Source organism: Erythrolamprus reginae, chromosome 6, assembly GCF_031021105.1.
Source record: "Erythrolamprus reginae isolate rEryReg1 chromosome 6, rEryReg1.hap1, whole genome shotgun sequence".
NCBI classification, from domain to species: domain Eukaryota; kingdom Metazoa; phylum Chordata; class Lepidosauria; order Squamata; family Dipsadidae; genus Erythrolamprus; species Erythrolamprus reginae.
The window spans coordinates 28,447,567-28,475,119 of NC_091955.1; the positions used below are offsets into that span (position 1 = coordinate 28,447,567).

Sequence of the window (27,553 nt, forward strand, 5' to 3'; positions counted from 1 at the left end):
CCTCAGTTCCCTGTTTTTTATTATTATTATTATTATTATTATTATTATTATTATTATTATTGGGTGTGTTTTTAAAAATCCTATTATGGAAGCTGCCTAGACTGAGGTTTATAAATGTTTAGAAATAAAAAAACACAGGTGTCTGAGATACTAACCTAAGATGGAAATTAATCCAATATACCTGTGTGCACTGATGTTTGTGATGTGTTGCTAAATCTTCTCCCTGAAATATGCTGTGTTCCTTTGGAATTAACTTTTCCAAAAGTGGCATTAGCAGCTGTGCATTTTTTTTAAATTGCAGAATTGAGATTTTAAACTGAGAATTGGTATTTGGATGGAGCCTCTTCCTACTGTGATTACACTTTTAATTTTTAAAATTTTGTTTAGTGATGTTCTCAACATCTCTCCATCCATGCTGATAAAATTCTAGGGTGGGGTGTTTTTTTCCTCTTTTGCTTCATTTATTTAGATGAAGATCCAGAGCCTTATGCTAGCAACTTGAGTTAAAATGCACCTAAAATGCTTACGGTGTCACCCACATTAATCTTCTGCCTGGTGGAGAATGTGGGAGTAGTTTACCTGAATGGCTTGGAAAAACTAAGCCATCATTTCATTATTTTCATTTGTTGATACTCTTGATTTCTTTCCCCTCCAAACAGTTTCTTCGGTGGGCCTTTGTCCTAGAACAGGTACTGCTTTGCCTGCATGGATTAGCTTAGTTTTAACTAAATATTGATCAGAACTCCCTTCTGTTCTTGCCACTATGTACCAAAACATGGTTTTAGAGAACATTCACTTTTTGATCATGATTCTACAGATAATATTTTCCAGAAATAAACCTTGTTTGTTGAAGTTTTATTGCTCTAATCCATTTGATACCTCGTTCTCCTTTCATCTTAAAATGCTGCCTCCCTGTTAGAATGGCTGCTTTCAGAAACCATTGCAAATCAGAGATGTTTATTACACCTATTTTGCCTAAGAAAAATAATTTTGCCAATTTGTGATGGCTAAGGTACAGAAATTTTTTGCCATTATTGGTTTACATGACCAGTTGGGCTTTATATCTCACAGATAATCCCCTTTTTTTCTGGATGGTTCAGCAAGCTATGCCTAATCTGATAAGGATGTGAAACTTTCTGACATTGTTTCAGTGGAGGAGGATTGCATGAGAACAAGGTTTTCCTGAGCTCATCCTGCTAGCGCTAAGCTATGGTTCTGGTTTTGAGAGGCAGCATACTTCTCAAATCAAAGATAATATACAGGTTAAAAACACTATGGGAGCCTTTTTCATCTATCATTTGCACTCTCCAATAGCCTCTATCATGAAGACTCAGCTTGAGCATTTGTCCAAGAAATACAATAATGTTGATCCCGTCGTTATGAACATCACAGAAGAGGAGAGATTATCATCATTGGTGAAGAAACATAATCTTGTTGTTAGGTCAGTATTTGATCATCAATTTCAGAAAGTGAAAATGAACTGTTCAAGAATAAGCTTGATAATTTAAGCAATTCCTAGCAATCCACCAGGTTGGAATTTTATTTATTGAAACTTTTTAGGTCTTTATCCAAAATACTATGTGCATAATTAGATAACATTAGCATTACACACAAAAAATAGAATAGAATAGAATAGAATCCTTTATTGGCCAAGTATGATTGGACACACAAGGAATTTATCTTTGGTGTACATAAAAGAAAGTGTACATAAAAGAAAGTGTACATAAAAGAAAGATTCTTGTCAAGAATCATTAGGTACAACACTTAATGATTGTCGGGTACAAATAAGCAATCGGGACAATCAATGTTAATATAAATTGTAAGGATACAAGCAATAAGTTATAGTCATACAGTCATAAGTGGGAGGAAATGGGTGATAGGAACGATGGGAAGATTAATAGTAACAGTAATTCAGCCTTGGTGAATAGTTTGACAGTGTTGAGGAAATTATTTGTTTAGCAGGGTGATGGTGTTCAGGAAAAAACTGTTCTTGTGTCTATTGTCTTGGTGTGCAATGCTCTATAGAGTCATTTTGAGGGTAGGAGTTGAAACCATTTATGTCCAGGATGCAAGGGGTCTTGAATTATGAATTAAATGAATTAAATTAAAGGTAAATGAATTATAATGATAAAATCATCACAAAAATAAAAGTCTAAATGTATATTTCATATATCTCATAAGTATACCCTGATGAAATATAGTGAAATACACAAAAGATTATATGATAATACATTTGGTCTTATATAGATGTTGCCTTTTATATTATTGGTTTTTTAATTTTTTTTTAATTAAGAGCATGTTCCAGGCTAATTGAAATATGCAGTATATTTTCTGGTTCAGGTGTTTGTTCCCCAAAGAACTCAGGATTATATATGCTAATTTCTCTCAACTTAGTGTTTTGTATGGAGTGTGATGCAAGATCATAATCTGGAACAGCAAAGTTTGAGAAAAAAATAAGATGTAAACTCCCTCCCTTCCATTTATTCTTAACCATATCTGTGTGAGAGAAGGATAGAAACTGGCCCATATTCACTTAATGATATTATTTATTTTATTTTATTTATTTTTTTATTTTATTTATTTTTTTATTTAAAATGCTTGGCTGTACATTTAAAATAACTGAGTGGAAACAATAAAAGCAACATAAAACAACAAAGATAAAATTAAAAGAGATATAATAAATATAAATGCTGAAGTATCCTATGCATAATTAAAAATCCCAATGCACATACACTATATCAAGTTCCGCCAACAACTCTGCCTTCTACTATGTTAAACCCAGTTTATTCAATTTCAAATTTGTCATAGTAACTGAAGAAGTTCATAATTCTGATTTCAGTGGACTATGTGGAACTAAAGAAGTATGTGTGGGTGTGTGAGTATCCATGCAAACACGCAAACACAAGAAAGCTCATGTAGCAAGAACTAAATGCATTAATTGCCGCACGTTTAATTAAGTATTGGTCCATTTGAGTTAGCACTGACAACTAATGATTTCCCATAATGATGGAGCAGAAAGATGAAAAGGTAGAGGTATTCTACCTACAAATGTTCATGAGAGAGTCTAGATTTAAACCTGGATCATTACATATGTAGGATGTGCCCTAGCCCTCTCAAAATTTCATTTAGCAATTTTTTTATGTTGCAAAAATGCTGCTTAATTACATTTGAAAAATAAATTAGAGCAGTTCATATTTAGAGACAAACAAGTTAGTCCATTTCTCAGAAAATTTATTTTAAAAAGTCTGACAATTATTTCCTTCTTATACCTTGATACTGAATACTATTTGTGGATGTAAGCGTGCTTGGAAAAAAGTTATTTTTCTTTTCGCTTTGTAACCTTATTTTAAAAGTCAGAGAATGACCTTTCCAATTAAACTGATTTTATAGAAATTGGTAATAATGGGCTACTTTTCTCTTTAGAAATGAGACAACATTGTCCTGGGTTTTCTACCTGTTTTGACAGCATAGAAGGGAATTGGCATTTTCTAGTGTTAACCTTGCCCTCACTTTTCCCCCCTCTTGTTTTTAGTTTGTTGCCATATTCATTCCATCCTCTGGTTGCTAAGAAATGCATTGACAGCAGAGTGAATTTGGTGACCGCGAGTTACCTGACGCCTGAAATGAAAGAGCTACAGAAAAGGTATGACCCACCATGTTTCAGCATTTAGCATCCTCCGCAGATTTCTCAACATCATTCTTGAAGCTGAATATAAATTTAAGTCAGGTAAATGACTTAAATGTGGATTATCTCCAGGCAGAGAAAGTCACCATTTTAATCGGAATATCAAAATCCAGCCTGGCCAAGTCACAACTTGGGGCAAGGTTTGTGACAATTCTGCAGTGCTGATGAGTGACAACGGTCTGGCCACTCCTCATTTCTCCTTCAGATGTCACTTCCTCCAGCAAGAATGGATAGCTGGCCTCAGGATTTCCCCCCTCAAAATCCTTTGCAAACCATGGCTGGATTATATTGCTTAAGAAATACAGTCTTTTGGTGGCAACACTTAGCTGTTTTTAAGAGGATGAAACAAAGCAGGCAGAATGATGTCTTGTCCCTATATGCTTGTCTTGCCAGCCATCCCACCCCCAAGTTTCTGTTTGTTTTATAAAATATTAAACATGTTGTAGGCACATGCAATAAGATTCCTCCCCCCAATTTTTCCCATTGGGAACCCATATCAATGAGTTTTGGTAGTTATAATAGGGAAGTGCACAAGGAAGGAAAGGAAGGAAGGAAGGAAGGAAGGAAGGAAGGAAGGAAGGAAGGAAGGAAGGAAGGAAGGAAGATCAAAGACTATGTATATGACCTGGAGTCGACAGTTTGCTCCCCCTGTTTGAAAGAAAGTCATTTAAATTAAAAATTGGGTTTTCCAGATAATTTCTTGTGTTTAGAAAGCACATGCACACCAATATACATAGCTTATTCACTGAAGGAATCAAGTGTGGTCCATTCAACTCACTGTAGTGATATTTGAAAACAATGAAATACAATGAATTGTATGTACCCCGCCTGCTGAAGTAGTGTCTTTTAAGTTTGGCCTCTTTGAGACATATGGACTTGAACACCCAGATTTCATCGGGCAGGGTGGGTTCAGTTCTGGATGTTGAAATCCACACTTCTTAACAATTGCAAGGTTGAAAATCCCTTTATTAGAGGATGGTTTGGGAACTACTTAGTTCAATCAACAATGGAATATAAGTAGTCCTCGATTTACTGAACCCAAACTTTCTGTTGCTAAGTGAGACAATTAAGTACATTTTGCCCCTTTCCGGACCTTACTTACCATAGTTGTTATGTGAATCACTACATTTGTTAAGTTAGTAACACAGTTGTTAAGGGAATTTGGTGTCCCCATTGACTTTGCTGGTCAGAAGGTTGCAAAAGGGATCACATGATCCTGGGACACTGCAACTGTCATAACACGAACCAGTTGCCAAACATCTGAATTTTGATCACTTGATCCTGTGGATGCTGCAATGGTGGTAAGTTGCTGTTGTAACTTCAATGGTCACTAAACGAAAGGTTGAAAATTGAGGGCTACCTGTAGTTCAGGCATGTCAAACTGGCAGCTCAATAGGCCGCATGTGTCATATGCAGGTCATGTCCATCTCTCGTCCATGAAGGGGAAAAATGTTGCGATATGTCACATGACGGCAACCTGATGCTGCAAGTTTGACACTTGTTACCATGTATTGATACTTGTTACCATGAATTGTTTTTATCACTGTTGTGAGCCGCCCCGAGTCTACGGAGAGGGGCGGCATACAAATCTAATAAATAATAAATAATAATAATAATACTTGTGCTGTAGTTAGTAGAGAGAAGGATAGAAACTGGCCCATATTCACTTAATGATATTATTTATTTTATTTTATTTATTTTTTTATTTTATTTATTTTTTTATTTAAAATGCTTGGCTGTACATTTAAAATAACTGAGTGGAAACAATAAAAGCAACATAAAACAACAAAGATAAAATTAAAAGAGATATAATAAATATAAATGCTGAAGTATCCTATGCATAATTAAAAATCCCAATGCACATACACTATATCAAGTTCCGCCAACAACTCTGCCTTCTACTATGTTAAACCCAGTTTATTCAATTTCAAATTTGTCATAGTAACTGAAGAAGTTCATAATTCTGATTTCAGTGGACTATGTGGAACTAAAGAAGTATGTGTGGGTGTGTGAGTATCCATGCAAACACGCAAACACAAGAAAGCTCATGTAGCAAGAACTAAATGCATTAATTGCCGCACGTTTAATTAAGTATTGGTCCATTTGAGTTAGCACTGACAACTAATGATTTCCCATAATGATGGAGCAGAAAGATGAAAAGGTAGAGGTATTCTACCTACAAATGTTCATGAGAGAGTCTAGATTTAAACCTGGATCATTACATATGTAGGATGTGCCCTAGCCCTCTCAAAATTTCATTTAGCAATTTTTTTATGTTGCAAAAATGCTGCTTAATTACATTTGAAAAATAAATTAGAGCAGTTCATATTTAGAGACAAACAAGTTAGTCCATTTCTCAGTTGTGAGCCGCCCCGAGTCTACGGAGAGGGGCGGCATACAAATCTAATAAATAATAAATAATAATAATAATACTTGTGCTGTAGTTAGTAGAGGTACCTTGCTGTTTCCTTTCACCTGACAACTTTCCTTGTATTATAGCGCAGAGGCAGCTGGCATTGCCATTATCAGTGAAGTAGGTTTGGATCCTGGCCTTGATCATATGTTGGCAATGGAATGTATCGACAAAGCAAAAGAAGTGGGCGCTACGGTAAGCTCAACTAAAAAAAGAATCCACGTCATCGCCCATGCTCCTTTTCCCTGGTTTTGTTTTTATTTTTCTCTTCCGCCTTAGAAAAACTGGAAAGCTTTCCTCTTTCCTTTGCTTTTTCTATGAAGCATCAGGTTTTCCACATGCCAAGACAAAATAGAAAGGGCAAATTCCGATGAATCTTAAATTTTGAGTTTCACCCAAGCAAAGTTCATAGTCTGAGGAGCTGATTAAGTCCTGCAGAAACCAATGATATAGAGCTGCTGTAATTTTAATACATTTATAATGAATCTGAATCATTTTCAGAGGGATTTGTTGTGTAGTAGAATTCCCTTCATATCACAGTCACTCATGCCCCCATCACCTCGAGGCTCGACTACTGTAACGCTCTCTACATGGGGCTACCTTTGAAAAGTGTTCAGAAACTTCAGATCGTGCAGAATGCAGCTGCGAGAGCAATTATGGGCTTCTCTAAGTATGCCCATATCACTCCAACACTCCGCAGTCTGCATTGGTTGCCGATCAGATTCCGGTCACAATTCAAAGTGTTGGTTATGACCTATAAAGCCCTTCATGGCACCGGACCAGAATATCTCCGGGACCGCCTTCTGCCACACGAATCCCAGCGACCGGTTCGGTCCCACAGAATGGGCCTTCTCCAGGTCCCGTCGACTAAACAATGTCGTCTGGCGGGACCCAGGGGAAGAGCCTTCTCTGTGGTGGCTCCGACCCTCTGGAACCAGCTCCCCCCTGAGATTAGGATTGCCCCCACCCTCCTCGCCTTTCGCAAACTCCTTAAAACCCACCTCTGCCATCAGGCATGGGGGAACTGAAACATCTTCCCCTTGCCCATGTTGTTTTGGTGTTAGATTGATTGTGTGCTTGTTTTTTAATATTCTGGGGTTGTTTTTTATGAATTTTTTAGCTTAACATTGTAATTGGATTGGTGGGTATTGGATTTGTTATTATGTATTGTTTTTACTTTGTTGCGGAGAGGGGCGGCATATAAATCCAATAAATCTAATCTAATCTAAACTAATCTTTTTCTGAAGTTCCCTCATGGGATTGCAGTGAACTCTCTTTTATGATTTGTTTGTGGTTAGAATGTGCAGGCTTCATATAAATAGTAGATCCTAATTCTAAAAGAATTAATTTTTAATTCTTTTTTGTTACTAGGCATTATAAAAGTTAACTGGATGACTTTCGAAGGAAAACTGTAAAAATGGCTTAGATGTCTTTCTGTAGACATAGATTAATCAGAAAAACAGAATTAGACTATGTTAAATAAATTCAGGAATCTCTATTGGATAAACTAACTGAATTTAAATTGAGAACTTTATTTTCACCAACTACAGGTAATCTCCTACACTTCCTTCTGTGGAGGCTTGCCTGCTCCTGAATATTCTGACAACCCCCTAAGATATAAATTTAGCTGGAGTCCACAGGGTGTCCTACTGAACACAGTTAAACCTGCAACCTATTTAAAAGATGGAGAGGTGATGTAATTTCTCTCTAGATGTATATACTTTTGTTTGTATGTGTGAATGCTTTCAAGTCCATGGCTTTCTTGTAATATGTCACCAATGATCAATCACTGCCTTTCTCCTGGGACTAAAAGAAAGTGACTAGACCAAAATCACCCATAACTCCTGGTTTTTAGCTTGGTGATTTTAACCACTATATCAAACTGGTTTGCATGTACTGGTTTGCATCTACTTACGAACTTAATTTGTTCTGTGACCAGGTTCTTAAGAAGAAAAGTTTGTAAGAAGAAGCAATTTTTCCCATAGGAATCAATGTAAAAGCAAATAATGCATGCGATTGGGGAAACCACAGGGAGGGTGGAGGCCCTGTTTTCTCCCATGAGATTCCTAGAGAGGCCCCACAGAGGCTTCTTCCCACCTTTTCCAGCCCTGTTTCCTTGCAAGAGATTCTTAGGCCCCACAAAGGCTTTTCCCCACCTTTTCTGGCCCTCTTTCCTCCCAGGAGATTCCCAGAGAGGCCCCACGAAGGCTTCTCCCTGCCTTTTCTGGTCATAGTTTCGGAGGCTTGGGTTTGAGGGTGAAAAATGGTTCTTAAGAAGAAGCAAAAAAATCTTGAACATCTGGTTCTTATCTAGAAAAGTTTGTAAGTAGAGGCATTCTTAGGGAGAGGTACCACTGTATATGTTAAAACGAAAAGGTGGCTAATCATTATATCAGATTGAGGTGTTTTGAAAATTCTTCTGAAGTGAACAAAGTCAGTTCTTAATGGAACATTTATTTTCATTTTCAGTTAGGCAGGGACTGATATAACTGAGCCAGTCCTTTTTTGTATCACTACCCATTTCCAAAGTTGTCTTTCCTATGTCATCCATGGCTAAGGGAAATGTAGCCTTAGCTGTCAATCAACTGTTCTATTAACTAAACTATCTGGTTCAGGGGTGCCAAACTCCTAGCCCCTGGGTATGCCCAGTGAAGGGCTACCAAATTTTTTACTACCACACTGTGGGCGTGGCTTATGCAGGACGCCCTGCATTTTCTTTCAACATCTTTCAGTGCAAATTGTGTGCTCTGGGGTGGAGCTCAATTTTCGCCACCACACTGCGTTCCCCCCCCATCTGGGCAGTAGCCCACCCCTGGGTACACCTCCACCAAGTTTAGCGAAGGGAGAAGAAGTGATGATACAGCATACATAGACATAGACATAGAAGACTGACGGCAGAAAAAGACCTCATAGTCCATCTAGTCTGCCCTTATACTATTTCCTGTATTTTATCTTACAATGGATATATGTTTATCCCAGGCATGTTTAAATTCAGTTACTGTGGATTTACCAACCACGTCTGCTGGAAGTTTGTTCCAAGGATCTACTACTCTTTCAGTAAAATAATATTTTCTCATGTTGCCTTTGATCATTCCCCCAACTAACTTCAGATTGTGTCCCCTTGTTCTTGTGTTCACTTTCCTATTAAAAACACTTCCCTCCTGAACCTTATTTAACCCTTTAACATATTTAAATGTTTCGATTATGTCCCCCCTTTTCCTTCTGTCCTCCAGACTATACAGATTGAGTTCATTAAGTCTTTCCTGATACGTTTTATGCTTAAGACCTTCCACCATTCTTGTAGCCCGTCTTTGGACCCGTTCAATTTTGTCAATATCTTTTTGTAGGTGAGGTCTCCAGAACTGAACACAGTACTCCAAATGTGGTCTCACCAGCGCTCTATATAAGGGGATCACAATCTCCCTCTTCCTGCTTGTTATACCTCTAGCTAAGCAGCCAAGCATCCTACTTGCTTTTCCTACTGCCTGACCACACTGCTCGCCCATTTTGAGAATCACTACCCCTAAATCCTTCTCTTCTGAAGTTTTTGCTAACACAGAACTGCCAATGCAATACTCAGATTGAGGATTCCTTTTCCCCAAGTGCATTATTTTACATTTGGAAACATTAAACTGCAGTTTCCATTGCTTTGACCATTTATCTAGTAAAGCTAAATCATTTACCATATTACAGACCCCTCCAGGAATATCAACCCTATTGCACACTTTAGAGTCATCGGCAAATAGGCAAACCTTCCCTACCAAACCTTCCCCTATGTCACTCACAAACATATTAAAAAGAATAGGACCCAGAACAGACCCTTGTGGCACACCGCTTGTAACCTGTCTCTGCTCAGAATACTCGCCATTAACAATAACTCTCTGATGTCTATGCTTCAGCCAGCTTGAAATCCACTGAACTATCCAGGGATTAAGTCCAATCTTCACTAATTTATCTATCAGCTCTTTATGTGGAACCATATCAAAGGCTTTGCTGAAGTCCAGATAGGCAATATCCACGGCACCACCTTGATCCAACACCTTTGTTTCATAGTCAAAGAAATCAATGAGATTAGTCTGACATGATTTGCCTTCAGTAAAGCCATGCTGATTTGGGACCAATAAGTTATTGTTTTTTAGGTGCTGATTTATCCTCTTTTTGAGTAGAGTCTCCATCATTTTAACTATAACTGATGTCAAACTAACTGGCCTGTAGTTACTAGCTTCTTCTCTACTGCCCTTCTTGTGGATAGGCACAACACTGGCCATTCTCCAATCCTCAGGAACATCTCCTGTTAACATCTCCTGTTAAACAAATCAGTCAGGGGGGTAGCAATGACAGATCTGAGTTCTTTAAGAACTCTGGGGTGGATGCCATCTGGACCCATTGCCTTATTTATCTTTAATTGTTCAAGTTCTTCTAAGACATCAGCTTCTAAGATCACTGGAGCATGATACCTGTATGTTACATGACACCCCTGGTCTAGTTCCTTCCTGTTAGAATAATCAATGGACAACACAATGTCATGTGGTTAGGTAATCAAGGAAGAAATCACTCTATGGGGGAGATAAATTTGATAAACAGTAAGAAAGCAAACTGTTTCATGATGCTGTAAATGGCACGGAGACTGTTTTAAAGAAAAGCAAAACATTTGATCTGCTCAAGAAAAGGGAGCACCCACTTTCTCCTAATTCTGAATTAAATCTCCTTTGAATTCAGCCACACCCTTTAGAAGAAATTTGAAGAGGAACAAACAATTTGGCATAGTAATAATAACTTGTTACCTCAAAATACCTAATTATGAGATTATGTTAGTAACATTGGCTTTGGGGCTATGAATCGATAAGATTTGAGGCAATGAGGACCCAGATTGTGGGGGCAATATACTGGCTGTGTTAAAAAGTGCTATTGCTAACATGTTGTAAGCTGCCCTGCATCTAAGGAGAAGGGCGGCATAAAAATCGAACAAACAAACAAACAAACAAATAAATAAATAAATAAATAAATAAATAAATAAATAAATAAATAAATAAATAAATAAATAAATGTCAAAACTTGTCTTAACAAAGTTTCTGTTAAGGGAATGCAGGTTATGTGTGTCATGTAGTATACTGAAGGTCTTGTGAAGGAACAGCAGGGGCTGGAAAGGAAATTGCCATAAATAAGATTTGGGAGAGATGCTCAACCTTCATAATTATGGAAGACAGGCATTTGTAAAGAAGAGCTTACAAAGTTTGGTGGGTCCTGTCCTCAAATGTAATACACTTACACGATTGTTATTTTTCCTAATCCTTAGATTATTAATATTCCAGCTGGAGGAGCTTTGCTTGATTCTGTTACTGACATGGATTTTTTCCCAGGATTAAATTTGGAAGGTTTTCCAAACAGGGACAGTACAAAATATGCCGAACCTTATGGCATTCAATCAGCTCATACTCTTTTAAGAGGAACTTTAAGGTACACGGTAGGTACATTTGGCATCATGGAAGCATGATTGATGGTAGAGAGCGCATGGGCACCCACAGAGGAGGGGGGAAATGGTAAAATAGCCATCATGACTCAAACCACATGGGTTATGTATTTGCATGGATAGGGAACAAAAGGATGAAAGATTGGGCTTTTGTATTGTGATATCCTAATCCATACATCATTGTTTTTCTGTCATTGTGGTTCATACATACATGCCTATGTTAGAGCGCTGAAAGTACTGTATGTGCGCATCAATTAAAATATTAGTTAATTGCTCTTTGGTTTTAATTCTGGAACAGGAGGCTTTTTTATTTTTTATTTTTTTATTTTTTTTATTTTTCTCGACATTAAAGATATACAGTCATACCTCGTCTTACGAACCTAATTGGTTCCAGGGAGAAGTTCGTAAGACGAAAGGTTCGTAAGACGAAACATTGTTTCCCATAGGAAACAATGTAAAGTCAATTAATCCGTGCAACCAAAAAAACCCCCGCAAAAAAATGGCGTTTGGTGACTGCTGGGAAGCCGCACGGCTATTTTAAAAGGTGACAGCCGGGCTGGGGGGCTTCCCAGCAACCTCCCGAACCCTGAACCCAGAAGTTTGGCAAAAGTTTGGGGTTCGGGAGGTTGCTGGGAAGCCCCCCAGGCCAGCTGTCACCTTTTAAAACAGCCGCGCGGCTTCCCAGCAGCTTCCCGAAGCCGAACGCCAAACCCGAACTTCCGCGTTCGGCATTCGCCGACTGCTGGGAAGCCGCACGGCTGTTTTAAAAGGTGACAGCCGGGCTGGGGGGCTTCCCAGCAACCTCCCGAACCCCGAACCCGGAAGTTCGGCAAAAGTTCAGGGTTCGGGAGGTTGCTGGGAAGCCCCCCAGGCCGACTGTCACCTTTTAAAACAGCCGTGCGGCTTCCCAGCAGCTTCCCGAAGCCGAACACCAAACCCGAACTTCCGCGTTCGGCGTTCGGAGACAGCTGGGAAGCTGCACGGCTGTTTTAAAAGGTGACAGCCGGGTTGGGGGGCTTCCCAGCACCCCCCGTACCCCGAACCCGGAAGTTCGGCAAAAGTTCGGGGTTTGGGGGGGGTGCTGGGAAGCCCCCCAGCCCGGCTGTGACCTTTTAAAACAGCTGCGCGGCTTCCCAGCTGTCTCCCGAAGCTGAACGCCAAACCCGAACTTCCGCGTTCGCGTCCAGAGACAGCTGGGAAGCCGCGTGGCTGTTTTAAAAGGTCACAGCCGGGCTGGGGGGCTTCCCAGCACCCCCCCGAACCCCGATCCCAGAAGTTCGGCAAAAGTTCAGGGTTCGGGGGGGTGCTGGGAAGCCCCCCAGCCCGGCTGTGACCTTTTAAAGCAGCCGCGCGGCTTCCCAGCTGTCTCCCAAAGCCGAACGGCAAACCCGAACTTCCGCGTTCGGCGTTCAGCGACTGCTGGGAAGCCGCACGGCTGTTTTAAAAGGTGACAGCCAGGCTGGGGGGCTTCCCAGCAACCTCCCGAACCCCGAACCCGGAAGTTCGGCAAAAGTTCAGGGTTCGGGAGGTTGCTGGGAAGCCCCCCAGGCCGGCTGTCACCTTTTAAAACAGCCGTCCGGCTTCCCAGCAGCTTCCCGAAGCCGAACGCCAAACCCGAACTTCCGCATTCGGCGTTCGGAGACAGCTGGGAAGCCGCGCGGCTGTTTTAAAAGGTGACAGCCGGGCTAGGGGGCTTCCCAGCACCCCCCGAACCCCGAACCCGGAAGTTCGGCAAAAGTTCGGGGGTTGGGGGGGTGCTGGGAAGCCCCCCAGCCCAGCTGTCACCTTTTAAAACAGCCACGCGGCTTCCCAGCTGTCTCCCGAAGCCGAACGCCAAACCCAAACTTCCGCGTTCGGCATTCGGAGACAGATGGGAAGCCCCACGGCTGTTTTAAAAGGTCACAGCCGGGCTGGGGGGCTTCCCAGCAACCTCCCGAACCGAACCCGGGATTCAGAAAAATTTTGCCTCTTCTTACGAACTTTTTTCGAGTTACGAACCGGCGTTCTAGAGGCTGCTGGGAAGCCCCGCCGCCCGGCTGTTACCTTTTAAAACAGCCGCGCGGCTTCCCAGCAGTCTCCGAACGCCGGTTCGTAACTCGAAAAAAGTTCGTAAGAAGAGGCAAAATTTTTCTGAACCCCGGGTTCGTATCACGAGTTGTTCGTAAGATGAGGGGTTCGTATCTTGAGGTACCACTGTACTACAACATCATATACCCTCAATACAACTTAATAATCATATATCATTTTTCAATTGCAATAGGCTAAATCACACTCCAATTTTGCTTTTTCTTATTCAGTCCAAATTAGAACAGCACTGAAAAAGTGACTGATGGATGGTCCTCACAGTTATGACTGTTGCAGCTTCCCCATTCAGGCTCTTGACAACTGGCATCTAACTGGTTGCAGTGTGCCAAGGTCCTGTAATTACCATTTGTGACCTTGCCAACAGGCCTCCGACAAACAAAGTCAATGGAGTCAATATGGTCATGTGCTGTTTTCATGCTTATTAGGTTAGAAGGTCTGAAGGTTTGTGTCCTTTCCTAAATCTTTTCCATTTGTCTTTTCTAGGGTTACTGTAAAGCTATAGAAGGTTTTGTGAAATTGGGACTAATAAATCAAGAACCCTGCCCTATGCTTAGTGCAACTACACCTTCTGTAAAATGGGTAAGTTACACCCGTTCCAAATGAAAGAAATAAAACTGAGGATGGTATGATAATCAATTAGTTCTTGTAAATTTAGTAAGTTTTAAAAGTGTATTGTTTTAAATTAGTGTAAATAAGAGCAAACCTGCAAAAACATTTCCTCTTGAGGGATTCTGAGTACAGGGGCTGCCATTCAGAGGGCTGAATCTATGGTTAACTGCCAGCCTTTTAATCATTTTTATTAAAGTTTTTTTTTTACAAAGTTAAAATTACAGGAAAAAAACTCATAGAAGAGAGAAAGGGCTATAAAGAGGAAAATAGAAGAAAAAATTATAGTATAGATCAAGGAAAGAGAAAGAAATAAAGCAATTCCAATCTTCTTTGCAGAGGTTGCAAACATGATTAATTCCCCCCAAATTAAATAATTTAGTTCCCTTCTTCCCATCTATAGCTCTTTTTAATCAGTAAGTCCAGAGATCACCATTCATTTTTATCTATTTTCATCAAAAACTTCATTAAGTCTATTATAGTCTATTATAAAAGTAGTTATTGCTCCGTCCCTAGTCAGATAAGTCAGTTTAGCCTTTTCGCGACATTCTGGCATCTTCCTGATTCACTTTTCCATTGTGGATATTTGTATATTTTTCCATCTTTGTTGCATCTTCAGTGAGTCTTTTCTTATTGTCTATCCTTAAGCTCTGTTAGGAAAACTTCTGTTTTTAGCTGAATATTAATTTTTAAAATTCTCTGTATATGTATTTGTACCCAGCTTATTTTTTTAAAAAACCCAAACTTTTCCCCAAGTGTACCTAATATGGTAAAACTCCACTTCATGTTTTTGCCATTTTCAACAATTAGTGATCTGTGTCTCTAATGATATATGTTATCATCCCATACTGGGCTTATAACCAATGTTAGAACCCTAAATTGAAAAACAGAGTATATGTGGTAGTGGTGGTTTTCAGACAATAACCCAGACTAATATAAGTAGAGTATAAATATTATTTACAGATATTCAATAGTAGTAAGTAAACAGTCCACTTCATACATATACAAGTCAAGCAATTATATGCAAACCAGATATCAGGATGCACAGTTCTGTGCATACAGCAGCTAACCAATAATATTCCCTTTCAGAACATACAGTTCTATATACATATATATAATTCTACAATATTTCTCTCCTGCAAAATATGCAGTTCTATATAGTACAATAAGTATTACATAATAGCAAGAGCCGGGGTGGCGCAGCAGCTAGAGTGCTGTACTGCAGGCCACTGAAGCTGACTTGTAGATCCGAAGGTCAGCGGTTCAAATCTCATCACCGGCTCAAGGTTGACTCAGCCTTCCATCCTTCCGAGGTGGGTAAAATGAGGACCCGGGTTGTGGGGGCAATAGCCTAGCTCTGTTAAAAAAGTGCTATTGCTAACATGTTGTAAGCCGCCCTGAGTCTAAGGAGAAGAGCAGCATAAAAGTTGAATAAATAAATAAATAAATAATACATAGACTAACATTTAGCACACAGCAAATGTATAGTATAGTCACACAGACAAAACTAGCAGAGAGTGAGATGAGGGAGTTAGCCTGTTAGCAAAAGCAATAGAGCAATAGCAAGCATTAGCAACAATAACAGCAATAACTGAGAGAAACACATCTGACTCACTTTTATAGCTAATTGCAGCACTAGCCCTTAAAGCAACATTATGCTGATTCCTCCAAACATACATTGCTTGTTAGTTCATATATTGACAAACCCAACCGATGAGGTATGTAGTACTGGCAACATATACCTATAGTATATCATTATGTTAAAAAAAATCCCTTAAATTAGAAGGCAGTGTAAATTTCATTTCTTTTAACCACATTCTTTCCCATTGATCTGTCTGTATGTTGTAAAATGTTCTTAGCCTATGTTATCTTGTATTCTAACTCATTCATCTTCTATTTCAAATTTCAATAGTCATTTATAGATTTTAGCAATGACATGTTTATCATTTCTTGTATACGTGTTTTCTATATCATTCTAGATAAAAAGCTAGCTTCTATACCTGATAACTTTTAATCTATATTCAACCTTTTCCTTAGTGATGCATATGAAAACCATTGAAAAATAAAACCTTCTATAGCAGGGTGGGCAACTATGGCTCCTTTACAACCTATGGACTTCAATTCCCAGAATTCCCGAGCCAACATGGCTGGCTCAGAAATTCTGGGAGTTGACGTCTACAGGTCAGAGGTGTCCACCTCTCTTCTATGGTCATTTGATTTCAAATTCTCAATTTTCCTGTATTAACAAAACTTGATATGTTACCCATATTTCCTTGCCTGCTGTTTCTTTTGCTATAATTTTTTTCTGCAATTTTTAAAGGCCTCAGTATTTTAGTTTTCAAATTTTCAACCATTTTTCTTAAACTGTTTGTATTTAGAAAGAACTAATGTGTAAGTTACTTGGACTTCAGCCTTCTGCCAAACATGATGAACTCCAACAGGCTGTCTGCAAACATCTGAATAACAACAAAAAACAATTGGAAGCAGTGGAATGGTATGATTAAAATTGTAGTATCCCCCCCCCCTTCCATTTCTAGCATTTGGATATTTCATATACTGGACTGTTATATTGTTTTTATTTAAAATGTGAATCACTCATGTTTATCTCGAAATGCTTAGCTTCATGAATAAATCAGTACTCAGATTTGCTTGCAAGATTACTGGGTTTTTTTTAGTTTCCAGTCCTTGAATACCTATAAGGGGAGTGTAATACTGTTAGAACAAAAGTAGCTTTATTAGCAAAAGACAAGTTTTGAGCTAAAAATATATCAGCAATACTCTGATTTTGCCAAATAGGTTCAATATTTGAATGCATTACTGAAGGTCACAAAATTGAATGACTGTGAGGGAATGTAGGAGGGGGGGTTACATTCCTGAGACAACTCAACTTTGATTTTATGTGAGAGAGAAAGTGGGTGAAGACACCTACCATTACAGTTACAGAGTAAATTGGTGATGGAGATAGAGGAGATGGAGGATTATTTCTATAAATGTGGGGGAAAAAGTCATCTTGGAAGAATCATCATGTATCATTCTTTGTGTTAAGCCTGATATCAACAGAATATCCGCGGAAAGGGGCGGCATACAAATCTAATAAATAATAATAAAAAATTGTAATAATAACAGAACAGTCCACCCCCCCCAAAAGACCATAGCTTGTACCAAGGCACAAAAATATTCCTAGACTTCATGCTTAATCATTAAGATAGTGAATTCTTCCCTAAAAAAAGGAAAAACTAAGATTTATCTGCTACCTATCTTATTTAGATAAATGCTTTTGTACAGCTAATAATAAATAATAATTTATTAGATTTGTATGCCACCCCTCTCCGAAGACTCCCATATGTATGCCATTGTAACTTCAGTGCTCACTAAACAAATGGTTGTAAGTCAAAGACTGTAACTTTGCTTCTCAGTCATTTCTGTGCAGAATATGAAATTCATACATCTTTGTCAATCCTGCATGTATTTTAGGCTTCTTTTCCTAGTTTGATGTTTTAAGGTGTGAATTTTTAATAAGAAAATTGTGTCAGAAATTTGTGTATATTCAGGTTACATAGCCTACCTATATCCATGAAACTATAATTTTCAGGGTAGCTGTAATAATACTTTTTCAGATATGCATAGAATTTGAAAAAAAACAAAAACAAAGTTCAAGTGCATTATTTTCTGCCCTTTATACCTGTTGAACAAACTCCATTTCGCTGGGGAAAAGTCTTCTTATTGTTCTTGGCATTACCTGTTTTTATCTACCTTTCAGGTTGGGGTTGCTTGGAGATGAGCCTGTTCCAACAGCACATAGTATAGTGGAAGCATTGGCTAAACACATGGAAGCAAAACTCTCGTACGGTAGGTAACAGGCTCTTCACCCATAGTTTTATTTTCCAATCAGGTAGTCCTTAACTTATGACTGAGCCTAAGTCATTGCAGTCATTAAGAGAGTCACCATGTCACAGTGTCTGATTTTCCAATCATTTTTGTGGTGGCTATTAAGCAAATGCTGTAGTTGTTAAGTACAGTGATCCCCCGCTCGTTGCGAGGGTTCCGTTCCAGGACCCCCCGCAACGAGCAGGTTTTAGCGAAGTAGCGCTGCGGAAGTAAAAACACCATCTGCGCATGTGCAGATGGTGTTTTAAACTTCCGCAGCGCTAGCGAGCAGCCGAAGATTGGGGGGCGGCGCGGCTCTTTTAAAACATTGCCGCTGACATGGGGGGCTCGCTAGCACCCCCCGAACCCCCAACCCGGGTTTGGGGGGGTGCTAGCAAGCCCCCCATGTCGGCGGCGATGTTTTAAAAGAGCCGCGCCGCCCCCAATCTTTGGCTCCTCAGCGGCGAGCGAGCGAGCGAAGCCAAGCCGGCAGCAATGTCGCCGCCGCTGCAGCCAACGCGCGCTACGATCTTCCGGGCCAGCCAGGCTCAGTGACGGAAGGCAGCCGCTTGGCCCGGGATGCTGGGCCGAGAGGAGCCGGGCTTGATCCGCTGAGCCTGGCTGGCCCGGAAGATCGTAGCGCGCGTTGGCTGCAGCGGCGGCGACATTGCTGCCGGCTTGGCTTCGCTCGCTCGCCGCTGAGGAGCCAAAGATTGGGGGGCGGCGCGGCTCTTTTAAAACATCGCCGCCGACATGGGGGGCTCGCTAGCACCCCCCCGAACCCCCAACCCGGGTTTGGGGGGGTGCTAGCAAGCCCCCCATGTCGGCGGCGATGTTTTAAAAGAGCCGCGCCGCCCCCCAATCTTCGGCTCCTCAGCGGCGAGCGAGCGAAGCCAAGCCGGCAGCAATGTCGCCACCGCTGCAGCCAACGCGCACTACGATCTTCCGGGCCAGCCAGGCTCAGCGGATCAAGCCCGGCTCCTCTCGGCCCAGCATCCCGGGCCAAACGGCTGCCTTCTGTCACTGAGCCTGGCTGGCCCGGAAGATCGTAGCGTGCGTTGGCTGCAGCGGCGGCGACATTGCTGCCGGCTTGGCTTCGCTCGCCGCTGCAGCCAACGCGCGCTACGATCTTCCGGGCCAGCCAGGCTCAGTCACGGAAGGCAGCTGCTTGGCCCGGGATGCTGGGCCGAAAGGAGCCGGGCTTGAAGATCGCAGCGCGCGTTGGCTGCGGTGGCGAGGGCTTGCGATGGAGGGTGGAGGAAGCGGCCATGGGAGGGCGAGCTGCCTCAGGGAGGAGGATCGGGCGGGACCAGGTGGGGGCTGGAATTTCTCCGCTGGGAAGAAGCGGCCAGGGCGAAGGGCGGGCGAGTGGCGAAGGGCGGGTGAGCGGGTGCTGGGGAGGGCTTCTCGCCCTCCCGCCAGCAAGAGGGGGAGCGAACGGCGTGGGCAGGCGAAGGGCGGGCGAGCGGCAGCGAGGAGTTTGCGTGGGCGGTGGGGAAACTCCTCGCTGATGCCAGCAAGAGGGGGAAGACCCAGGGAAGCCGCCCAGCAGCTGATCTCCCGGTTGCCATCTACGCATGCGTGCCCATAGAAAAAAAGGGCACGCATGCGTAGATGGTATTTTGACTTCCGGGTTGAAAAATCGCAAATTACCCTGTTCACAATGGTCGGGGACGCAATAACCGGGGGATCACTGTATATCCATTTTATCCAATGAGTATTTTTGGTGGAATCTAGAAGCTAATAAAAAGAAGGAAGGAAATACCCAACTATCAGATGGATTCATCCAATCTGTCCTAATTAATGTCAAGGAAACAACCAAGCATTGAAATGGTCAAGCCATTCAAATGATACAGTATAGATAGTCCTTGCTTAAGTGCTATTTGAGACTTCAAAACCTGTTGTTAAGGAGCACAGTTCGGTCAGCCATCCCAGGTTCGTTTGTTTATTCATATCAGAAACATCACAATTAAAATAAGGCATACTGTATAACATAAAACTTAAAATATAAAATTAGAATATCTACAAATTAAACAGATCTTGCCCAGAAACTAGCAACATTAATTGTGTTCTGTCTTGCTGCCATGAGGTCCTCAAGTGTACATTGATCGGGGCACAAAGGGCAGGTATACATATGTGTTGTTGCCTGCATGTCATTACAATCGCAAGGAACAGAAGCAACCAGATAGCCCCATTTGTTCAGAATGTCTCTGGATGTTCTTGTTGTGCACAATCATCTATTCAATGATTTCTATATTTCCAAGCTTTCATCAGATCTAAGTGTCAGCTTCTTCATTGGTCCCATCCAGTGTTGGTTCTTTGTAGCTTTCCATAGATCCACTCTGCTTTCAAATTCTTTAAAGTCTTCCATCGACTTAAGGAAGCTTTATCTGGATTTTAGTCTCTGTTGAGCTGGTTGTAGGCAATAGATAGTTGTGTAGATGTTGATGAAATGTCTCTCTCTGTTTGCTGCTGCTGCTCTGTGAACTGCCAGCTTGGTGGTAGATCTTTATCTAAAGAGGTTGGCTTAAGGCATTTGGTGAGAAGCAAGGGGGAAAAGTTCAGTTTTGGGACAACTATGATCTGGGTGACTGAGAATGTCTAGGCATTTGGTAATATTCTGCTACCTTCATTCAGAGCAACATTTACTTTCCCAGCATGTACCGATTTATATCAGACTGGGCACAATGTTGTTCAACCTCCTCAAATATTTTCCTCTGTACAGCTATTGCCAGTGGTCCCAGGTAATCAATCAGGAAACATGATCATATGAGCTAAATCTATTTTATTATAAGGCTCCATTCACAGCTTCTTGCAGATGAAAGTGCAAACTTCCCGCTGTCCCTTTTAACCATCTGATTGGGTCCATCCTACAATTCTTTCTGTGTTAATTCTTTAGGGATTGTACTCTCTCTTTGATTGTTTCCTAGGCAACATCTCTTTCCCTCATTCCCTCAAGGTCACTCACACATTCCATTAGGCGTCATAAGTCAAAAGAATCATGTGACTGGTTGCAACACTTAGCAACCAGTTCTGCAGTTCCAATTGCAATAATTAATCGACAACCACGAGGGCCATTAAGTGAGAACTTCATGTGACTGCAACTGCCTTCCAGTTTCCTGACCTGTGTTTGCTCATCCTAATCTGGCAGAGAAGGCCCTAAATAGCAACCATGTGGCCTTTTTAAATAGAGAAGTGAATCTTTAGTATGATTTGGATGGGAATTAAACCGCTGTTTTAATGCACTTTTATTTTATGGTAAAGTTAGTGAATAACTGATTTTCATACTGTAAGTACAAAATTTTTTTTTTTTGCAATTAAAACTTTATTTAGCAATAGCACTACACATGCAGATATACAGTGGTACCTCATCTTACGAACACCTCTTCTAACGAACTTTTCAAGATACGAACCCGGTATTTAAGATTTTTTTGCCTCTTCTTCCGAACTATTTTCACCTTACAAACCCAAGCAGCTGCTGCTGGGATGAAGGGGTTTATTTTTTTCCCCTTTTTTGAAGAAAGAAAAGGGAGGGGCTGCTTGGAGTAGGAAAGATTTTGCAGAGAACAACGTGCTTGCAAAGGCACTGAAAGGGTGTCTTTTTAAGAAAGAAAAGGGAGGGGCAGCTTGGGGGAGGAAAGATTTTGCAGAGAACAATGTGCTTGCAAAGGCACTGAAACGGTGTCTTTTGAAGAAAGAAAAGGGAGGGGTGCCACCCTTGCCTTTCTTCCTTCCCACTCACCCTTTAGCCTAGCCTTACTTCTTCCACCCGCCCCCTTTAGCTGCTCCTCCCTGCCCTCTGTTCGCCTCCCTTCTAAAGTTTGGGATTTTCCTGAAGGATTTGCACACATTATTTGCTTTTACATTGATTCCTTTGGGAAACATTGTTTCATCTTACGAACTTTTCACCTTACGAACCTCCTCCTGGAACCGTATGATGAGGTACCACTGTACATGGAGATATGTATTCAATTCCCTCTTTCAAAAGGTGCCTTAGCAGTTCTTTGCTATTTTTTAAAATTGTGCTTTTATTGGTTTTTCACATTTTACATATCATAACATTTCTTTTGAACAGATGTACAGTCTTTTATATACATCACTATATTTATAAAATGTATACATCATTTTACATTGTTTTCTAATTCTATATTTTTGTCCAACTTTTATTCTTTGATTTCTGTCATTAGTCCATCCATACCATTTTCCTCATATTTCGTAATAGTCTTGAGTCCTTTTGTCCTCTAAGTTATATGGTTAATTTGTCCATTTCTGCACAATCACATATCTTCTTGATTATCAAACTTTTAATAGATATATTAGAGTTCCTCCAGCATTGTGCTTATACAATCCTAGCAGCTATTGTGATATGCAAAATCAGAAACTTAGTTCTTTTATCGTCTTGCCTTTTAAATATATCTAATAAAAAAAGTTCTGGGGTAGATTCTACTATTGTTCCTATTATTCTCTATAACCGATTATGTATTTTTGTCCAATATTTCTTTACTTTGGGACACAAGTACGTGTGAAAAAAAGGTGCCTTGCTCTTTTTTGCATTTCCAACAAATCAGATTTGAATTTGGATATATTTTAGCCAATCATGCAGGGGCGAAATGCCAACGGTAAAACATTTTATAGATGCTAATTTCTATTCCAGATTTGTTCATTGTTCTGTTCTTATATTTTATTATAATGCTTTTATTGTACTTAATAATGTATTTTCAAAAAACATTGTCTATAAATAACAGACCAGTTCATTTTAATGCACAACTTGGTCAATTTTTAAAGAACAATTTCCTTTTGTTTAGGATCTGGAGAGCGAGATATGATAGTTATGAGGAATGAATTAGGAATTAGGCATCCCTCTGGTCACGTGGAAGACATATATATCAATCTTGTGGTATATGGAGATAATAATGGGTATTCTGCGATGGCCAAAACTGTGGGGTACCCTACTGCTATTGCAGCAAAGATGATTCTTGAAGGTATGTATCTTTCTTCCCATAAGGAGTCCTTGAAAGTAATGTGGTTGCTTTACACAATTGTTATAAAATGCCTCCTGAAAGAGCACAACGTATTTACAGTATTATGCCTTTCTATTATACCTTTCTATTTATGTGGTAAATTAAGCCTCGGTGCCCAACTACTTATTAAAGGGCTGCGATTACACTTGGTGAGATTTCGTTAAGATACGTTCTGTTGTTCTAATCCAGAAATATGTACGGAGTAATTTCCCATAATGATCCTGTCCTTACATTCCTAGTACGGTATGTTCCCCATTTTTCTTTTTCTTTCACTTCTCTTTCTCTGAGTGAAAGGAAGTGAATTGTTCACTTGAAATTAATACACTTGCAGTAATGTTTCAAGAATAAGTAAAGACACAAGCCTTAAATGCAAGTAGAATACCATTCCTTTTTTAAAAAAATAATGAGTATCTTCCCTTTCTTAAAAGAAATGTTATAAAACTATTATGCGGTTATGCCCCTCTCAATCTTTTTCAAATAGAAAATTATATTATTTTGTATTTCAGGTGAAATTAACAGCAAAGGTATGATCGTCCCGTTGACAAAGGATATATATGGACCAATACTAAAATATATTCGGGCAGAAGGCATTGCATACACAACCCAGAGTGTTATCAGACAATAAAGTAGCCTTCATGTTCTTCATAGCCACCAATCTACTGAATTTCTAGTATGCAAATTGAAGCTTGAAAATCTGCCATGGATACCTTCAGTTGAGAAGTCTTCTTCTGACTGAATCCATTGAAATAAACAGAAGAGCAACTGTGTTTCTATTATCTTGAGTATCTCCAGCCTTTGGTTCAGGCTTTTACCTGAGATGATCCTATTGAATTGGGTTTATTAAAGGCTGCAGTCCCAATGAACTTATTTGGAAGCACATCTCAATGACTTCTGTTCCATTTGTGTACTTATCACAATATTTATCATTTGTATACATGAAACAAAGCTATTAAGATTGTGCAGAAGTATTTTTCATTGTTTAATAAATGCTGCAAAATTGCTGTATATGGTGAATGTTAAGACTATTTTCTAATACAGTGTTTAAAATGGGTTTCTAAAACAAATTTTAAATTTGCTCTTTATTAGGAATGGTTTATGAAGTAATTACACATACTATTGATTTTGAAAAGCTCCCACTTCACCCAGCTATGGTTAAGTTTTGTTATATCGTTGGTCTTCTAAGAATGTGTAAGGGGTAGTTCATTTTTCCAGAAGCCATTTTTGTAGTCACTTTGTGATTTGATCCATATGCTTGATGAGCATCTACACTAATTCCTCAAATGGTAATTACAGAGTCAAAAGTAGTTTGGCTTTTTAAAAACGTAAATCAAATTGCTGAGCTAGCTCAGTCTAAGAACTTTCAGTTAATGGCTACAATTAGCAGAATTGGAAAAGATCTAGGACTTTGAAAAAGGAGATGTTAATGTGCAATACCCCAACCTTTTCTAACCTGGTTACCCTCCAACAGTATTGGGACTGCAGTTTCCCATATTGTTAGAATGTATAAACCGTTCTTTGAATATCATAAAAACTGATACAACTGTAAGAGAGATATGCTTTTATAGCCAAAGGGAAAACTTTTTCAGTTGCACTTTTTATTTCGCATTTTTAATGTATTTACAATGTGATTGTTCTAGATACTTCTATAATATATATTTAAAATCCTATTGTGGAGGTAAAATGCCAACTGTTTGCCAACTGTTATATTCCTTGAAATTATGTTTTATATACTAGACAACTTCTAAATTCTGAAGTGACATGTAAAGTTGCCAATTAGTTTATTTATATTATCTTGAAGACAGAATATTCTTCAGTGCCTTGTAAAATCCTTACATGCTTCGATATTGGAGAGAAACAATATTAGGTAGATATCTGGTATATTTAAAAAATCTGTTCTTATTCTGTAATGGACTTCCAAATCACTGTTACACACATAATATGAATTATCTGTTTCAAATGGAAATATGCTATAGAGAAAAGAAATCAGGATATTTTCCTTAAAACCATTCTGGAATGGACAAAGGTCTTTTTTTTTTTTTTGCATCCCAGGAAATGGGATTGGAAGTATGGATAAAAACTGAATGTGATGGAGAAAATGTGGAATCTCCACTGACATATGCAGTCAAACAACATTGACCATAGATAGCTAAAATAATGCCATCATAATTTTCCCAGGAGTTTTAATTCCAATGTGTGATAGCTCTGGCTCTTTTCTTAGTATTTTTGGATATACAAATACTAAATTTGATATTTGATGTATTAGATGAGAGTAATTTTTAATATTGTATAATCCTGTACACATTTATTGAAAAGTAAATTCTGTTGTAGCAATGAAATGTATTGTGTATATACAAGTGTATCAGTAGAAGCTTTAATATCTATATAGCATTACTATCCTTAATTTTATTTATTTTTTGATGCTCACTTATTTTAACAGAAGATAATTGCTATCTGAAATCATTTAGGTTTTTCTAAACACTATCCAATGTTCTTTCTGTGCCTTTTGCGGTCACTGAGAAGTAGAAAAATGTGAGTACAAGATATTAACTGGAAAGTGGTGGAACTGCTTCATTTATACTTAGCAAATTTTGCAGAAATTCTTTTTAGAGCTGCTGGCCTGCAAACAATTTTTCACCTAATTTCACAACAAAATGTTTCACTTTGTACAATCCTCATAAAACAAATAAACAAACAAGCAAATAAACCCTGTTCAAAAACAAAATCTGAAAAGGTTAAATAATAAAGCTGTGTTACTGTACATTTCTGTGGCTCCTGCATTAAAAAAATGTATGCATGGAGAAGTAAGAGAGTAAGGAAACTAAGAAGTAAGGAGTAAATGTATCAGTAGAATTTTAGGAGGGATGATATATAAGTTTAGACTTTACTCAGGGAGGCACAACCTGTTTAAGAGAAATGTTTTAGGTAATCCAGAATTGATTCAGATCTTTACCTTTACCTTTTATCCTCCCCAAATAAAAGGATTATAACGGAAGCCTTAGTTTTTATATGGTTTTCAGTTTACAATATTGGAAAGGGACAAGAAATTGCCTAACAATAGTCACTGAGTCCAGAGTCACTGACAATAAAAAGAGTGCTTGTGAATGGACTATTTTGTAATTTGTATTGTTTTTGAAAATTTCCTGCAGAGAGGTAAAGTGAAGGGTAATGTATTACATTGGGTTTTAAAAAATCTGGTGCTTTTGCTATCCTGCCACACAAAATAAAAATGTTTGACCTTCATGTGTGAGCATCTTTTTAGAGTAATACTGTGGGAGCAATTCTTCATATATATGAGAGTGTTCATACTGATTATTATTATTATTATTATTATTATTATTATTATTATTATTATTATTATTATACAGTTTATATACATTTAGTGCAAAGAAGCATTAGACCTACATGCAGAAATGTTTTGACTTATTTTAAGTATAAGGTATCTGTCAGAGATCCTGTAAGGCCTTCTGTTTGAAGATCTCTATTTCTAATAACTGCATTGATGTAGTAAAGTATTAACTGCGATGAAATCTCCTTAGCTTTTAAGATCACTCAATTTTGGCTAAAAAGAAAAGTACAGTTAGCCACAGAGTGGCTTGTTCACTACAAAGAAGACTTTCTATGTCTCAGGTATTGAATTTTTTCTCCAGAATTAATGAGGATTGGTAACGTTGCTGCAATGTTACCAAATATCAAAATGAATCTTAATGGAAAAACTTATATATCCATAGCATTGTCCTCTTTTACATCTAAGGAGGCACCTTAGAATGTTGCCTGATTTTGTAATGAAATATTTGGTTCTAACGATGAGAAATGAAGCAACAAGTTAAAATCAAAATATTTGGTTAACAATGTGCCAGAAAGGTGTGTATTGGAACTATGAATCACTATTATCAGTGAATACTAGTGCTGCACTATGAAACTATGTGATCAGGCTTGTCCCCTTCTCTCCTCAGGTTTGCCTCACAGAGGCCTCTCCTATCCCTTCTCTCCCTCAGGCTGGCCCCATTGATCCTCTCCTATCCCCTTCTCTCCTCAGGTTTGCCTCACAGAGGCCTCTCATCTCCTATTCCCCTTTCTCTCCCTCTGACTGGCCCCACTGATCCTCTCCAAATTCACAGGATGCAGGTCGGATGAGTCATGGATTGGCCATGCCCAAATGGCAGTTGGAACAGAGTTCTTTCCAGGTGTGGGGGGCTAATAAAATGTCTAACTCCTTAGCATCAGAGCATGTTAACAAACACTAATTACCTGATGGTCATTTTAAAACATTGTTTCTTAGCGAGCACCTAGAAGACAACGGGAGCATATGTGCCAAGTTTCAAATTTGTAGGCTTTATGGTTCTGGAGATTTCGTGATTCTGCGCCATTCACATTTTTATATACAGAAATACTGGAAAATTTGCAAG

The 27,553-nt window shown here is 39.4% G+C and overlaps 1 protein-coding gene across 2 annotated transcripts in view; it reads left to right on the forward strand.

Annotated features, from left to right (window-relative positions):
- Positions 1–26,387, forward strand: part of AASS (aminoadipate-semialdehyde synthase) — a 59,920-nt gene extending 33,533 nt beyond the window's left edge. For both annotated transcript variants that reach the window (XM_070755443.1, XM_070755444.1), the window contains 10 exons: positions 1,315–1,441; positions 3,533–3,643; positions 6,185–6,293; positions 7,649–7,789; positions 11,395–11,562; positions 14,137–14,232; positions 16,638–16,753; positions 18,020–18,108; positions 22,932–23,108; positions 23,654–26,387. In XM_070755443.1, coding sequence (XP_070611544.1) covers positions 1,315–1,441; positions 3,533–3,643; positions 6,185–6,293; positions 7,649–7,789; positions 11,395–11,562; positions 14,137–14,232; positions 16,638–16,753; positions 18,020–18,108; positions 22,932–23,108; positions 23,654–23,772 — 1,253 coding nt within the window. In that variant the 3' untranslated portion in view covers positions 23,773–26,387. The remainder of the gene's footprint in view (positions 1–1,314; positions 1,442–3,532; positions 3,644–6,184; positions 6,294–7,648; positions 7,790–11,394; positions 11,563–14,136; positions 14,233–16,637; positions 16,754–18,019; positions 18,109–22,931; positions 23,109–23,653) is intronic.
- The last annotated feature ends 1,166 nt before the right edge of the window (positions 26,388–27,553 follow it).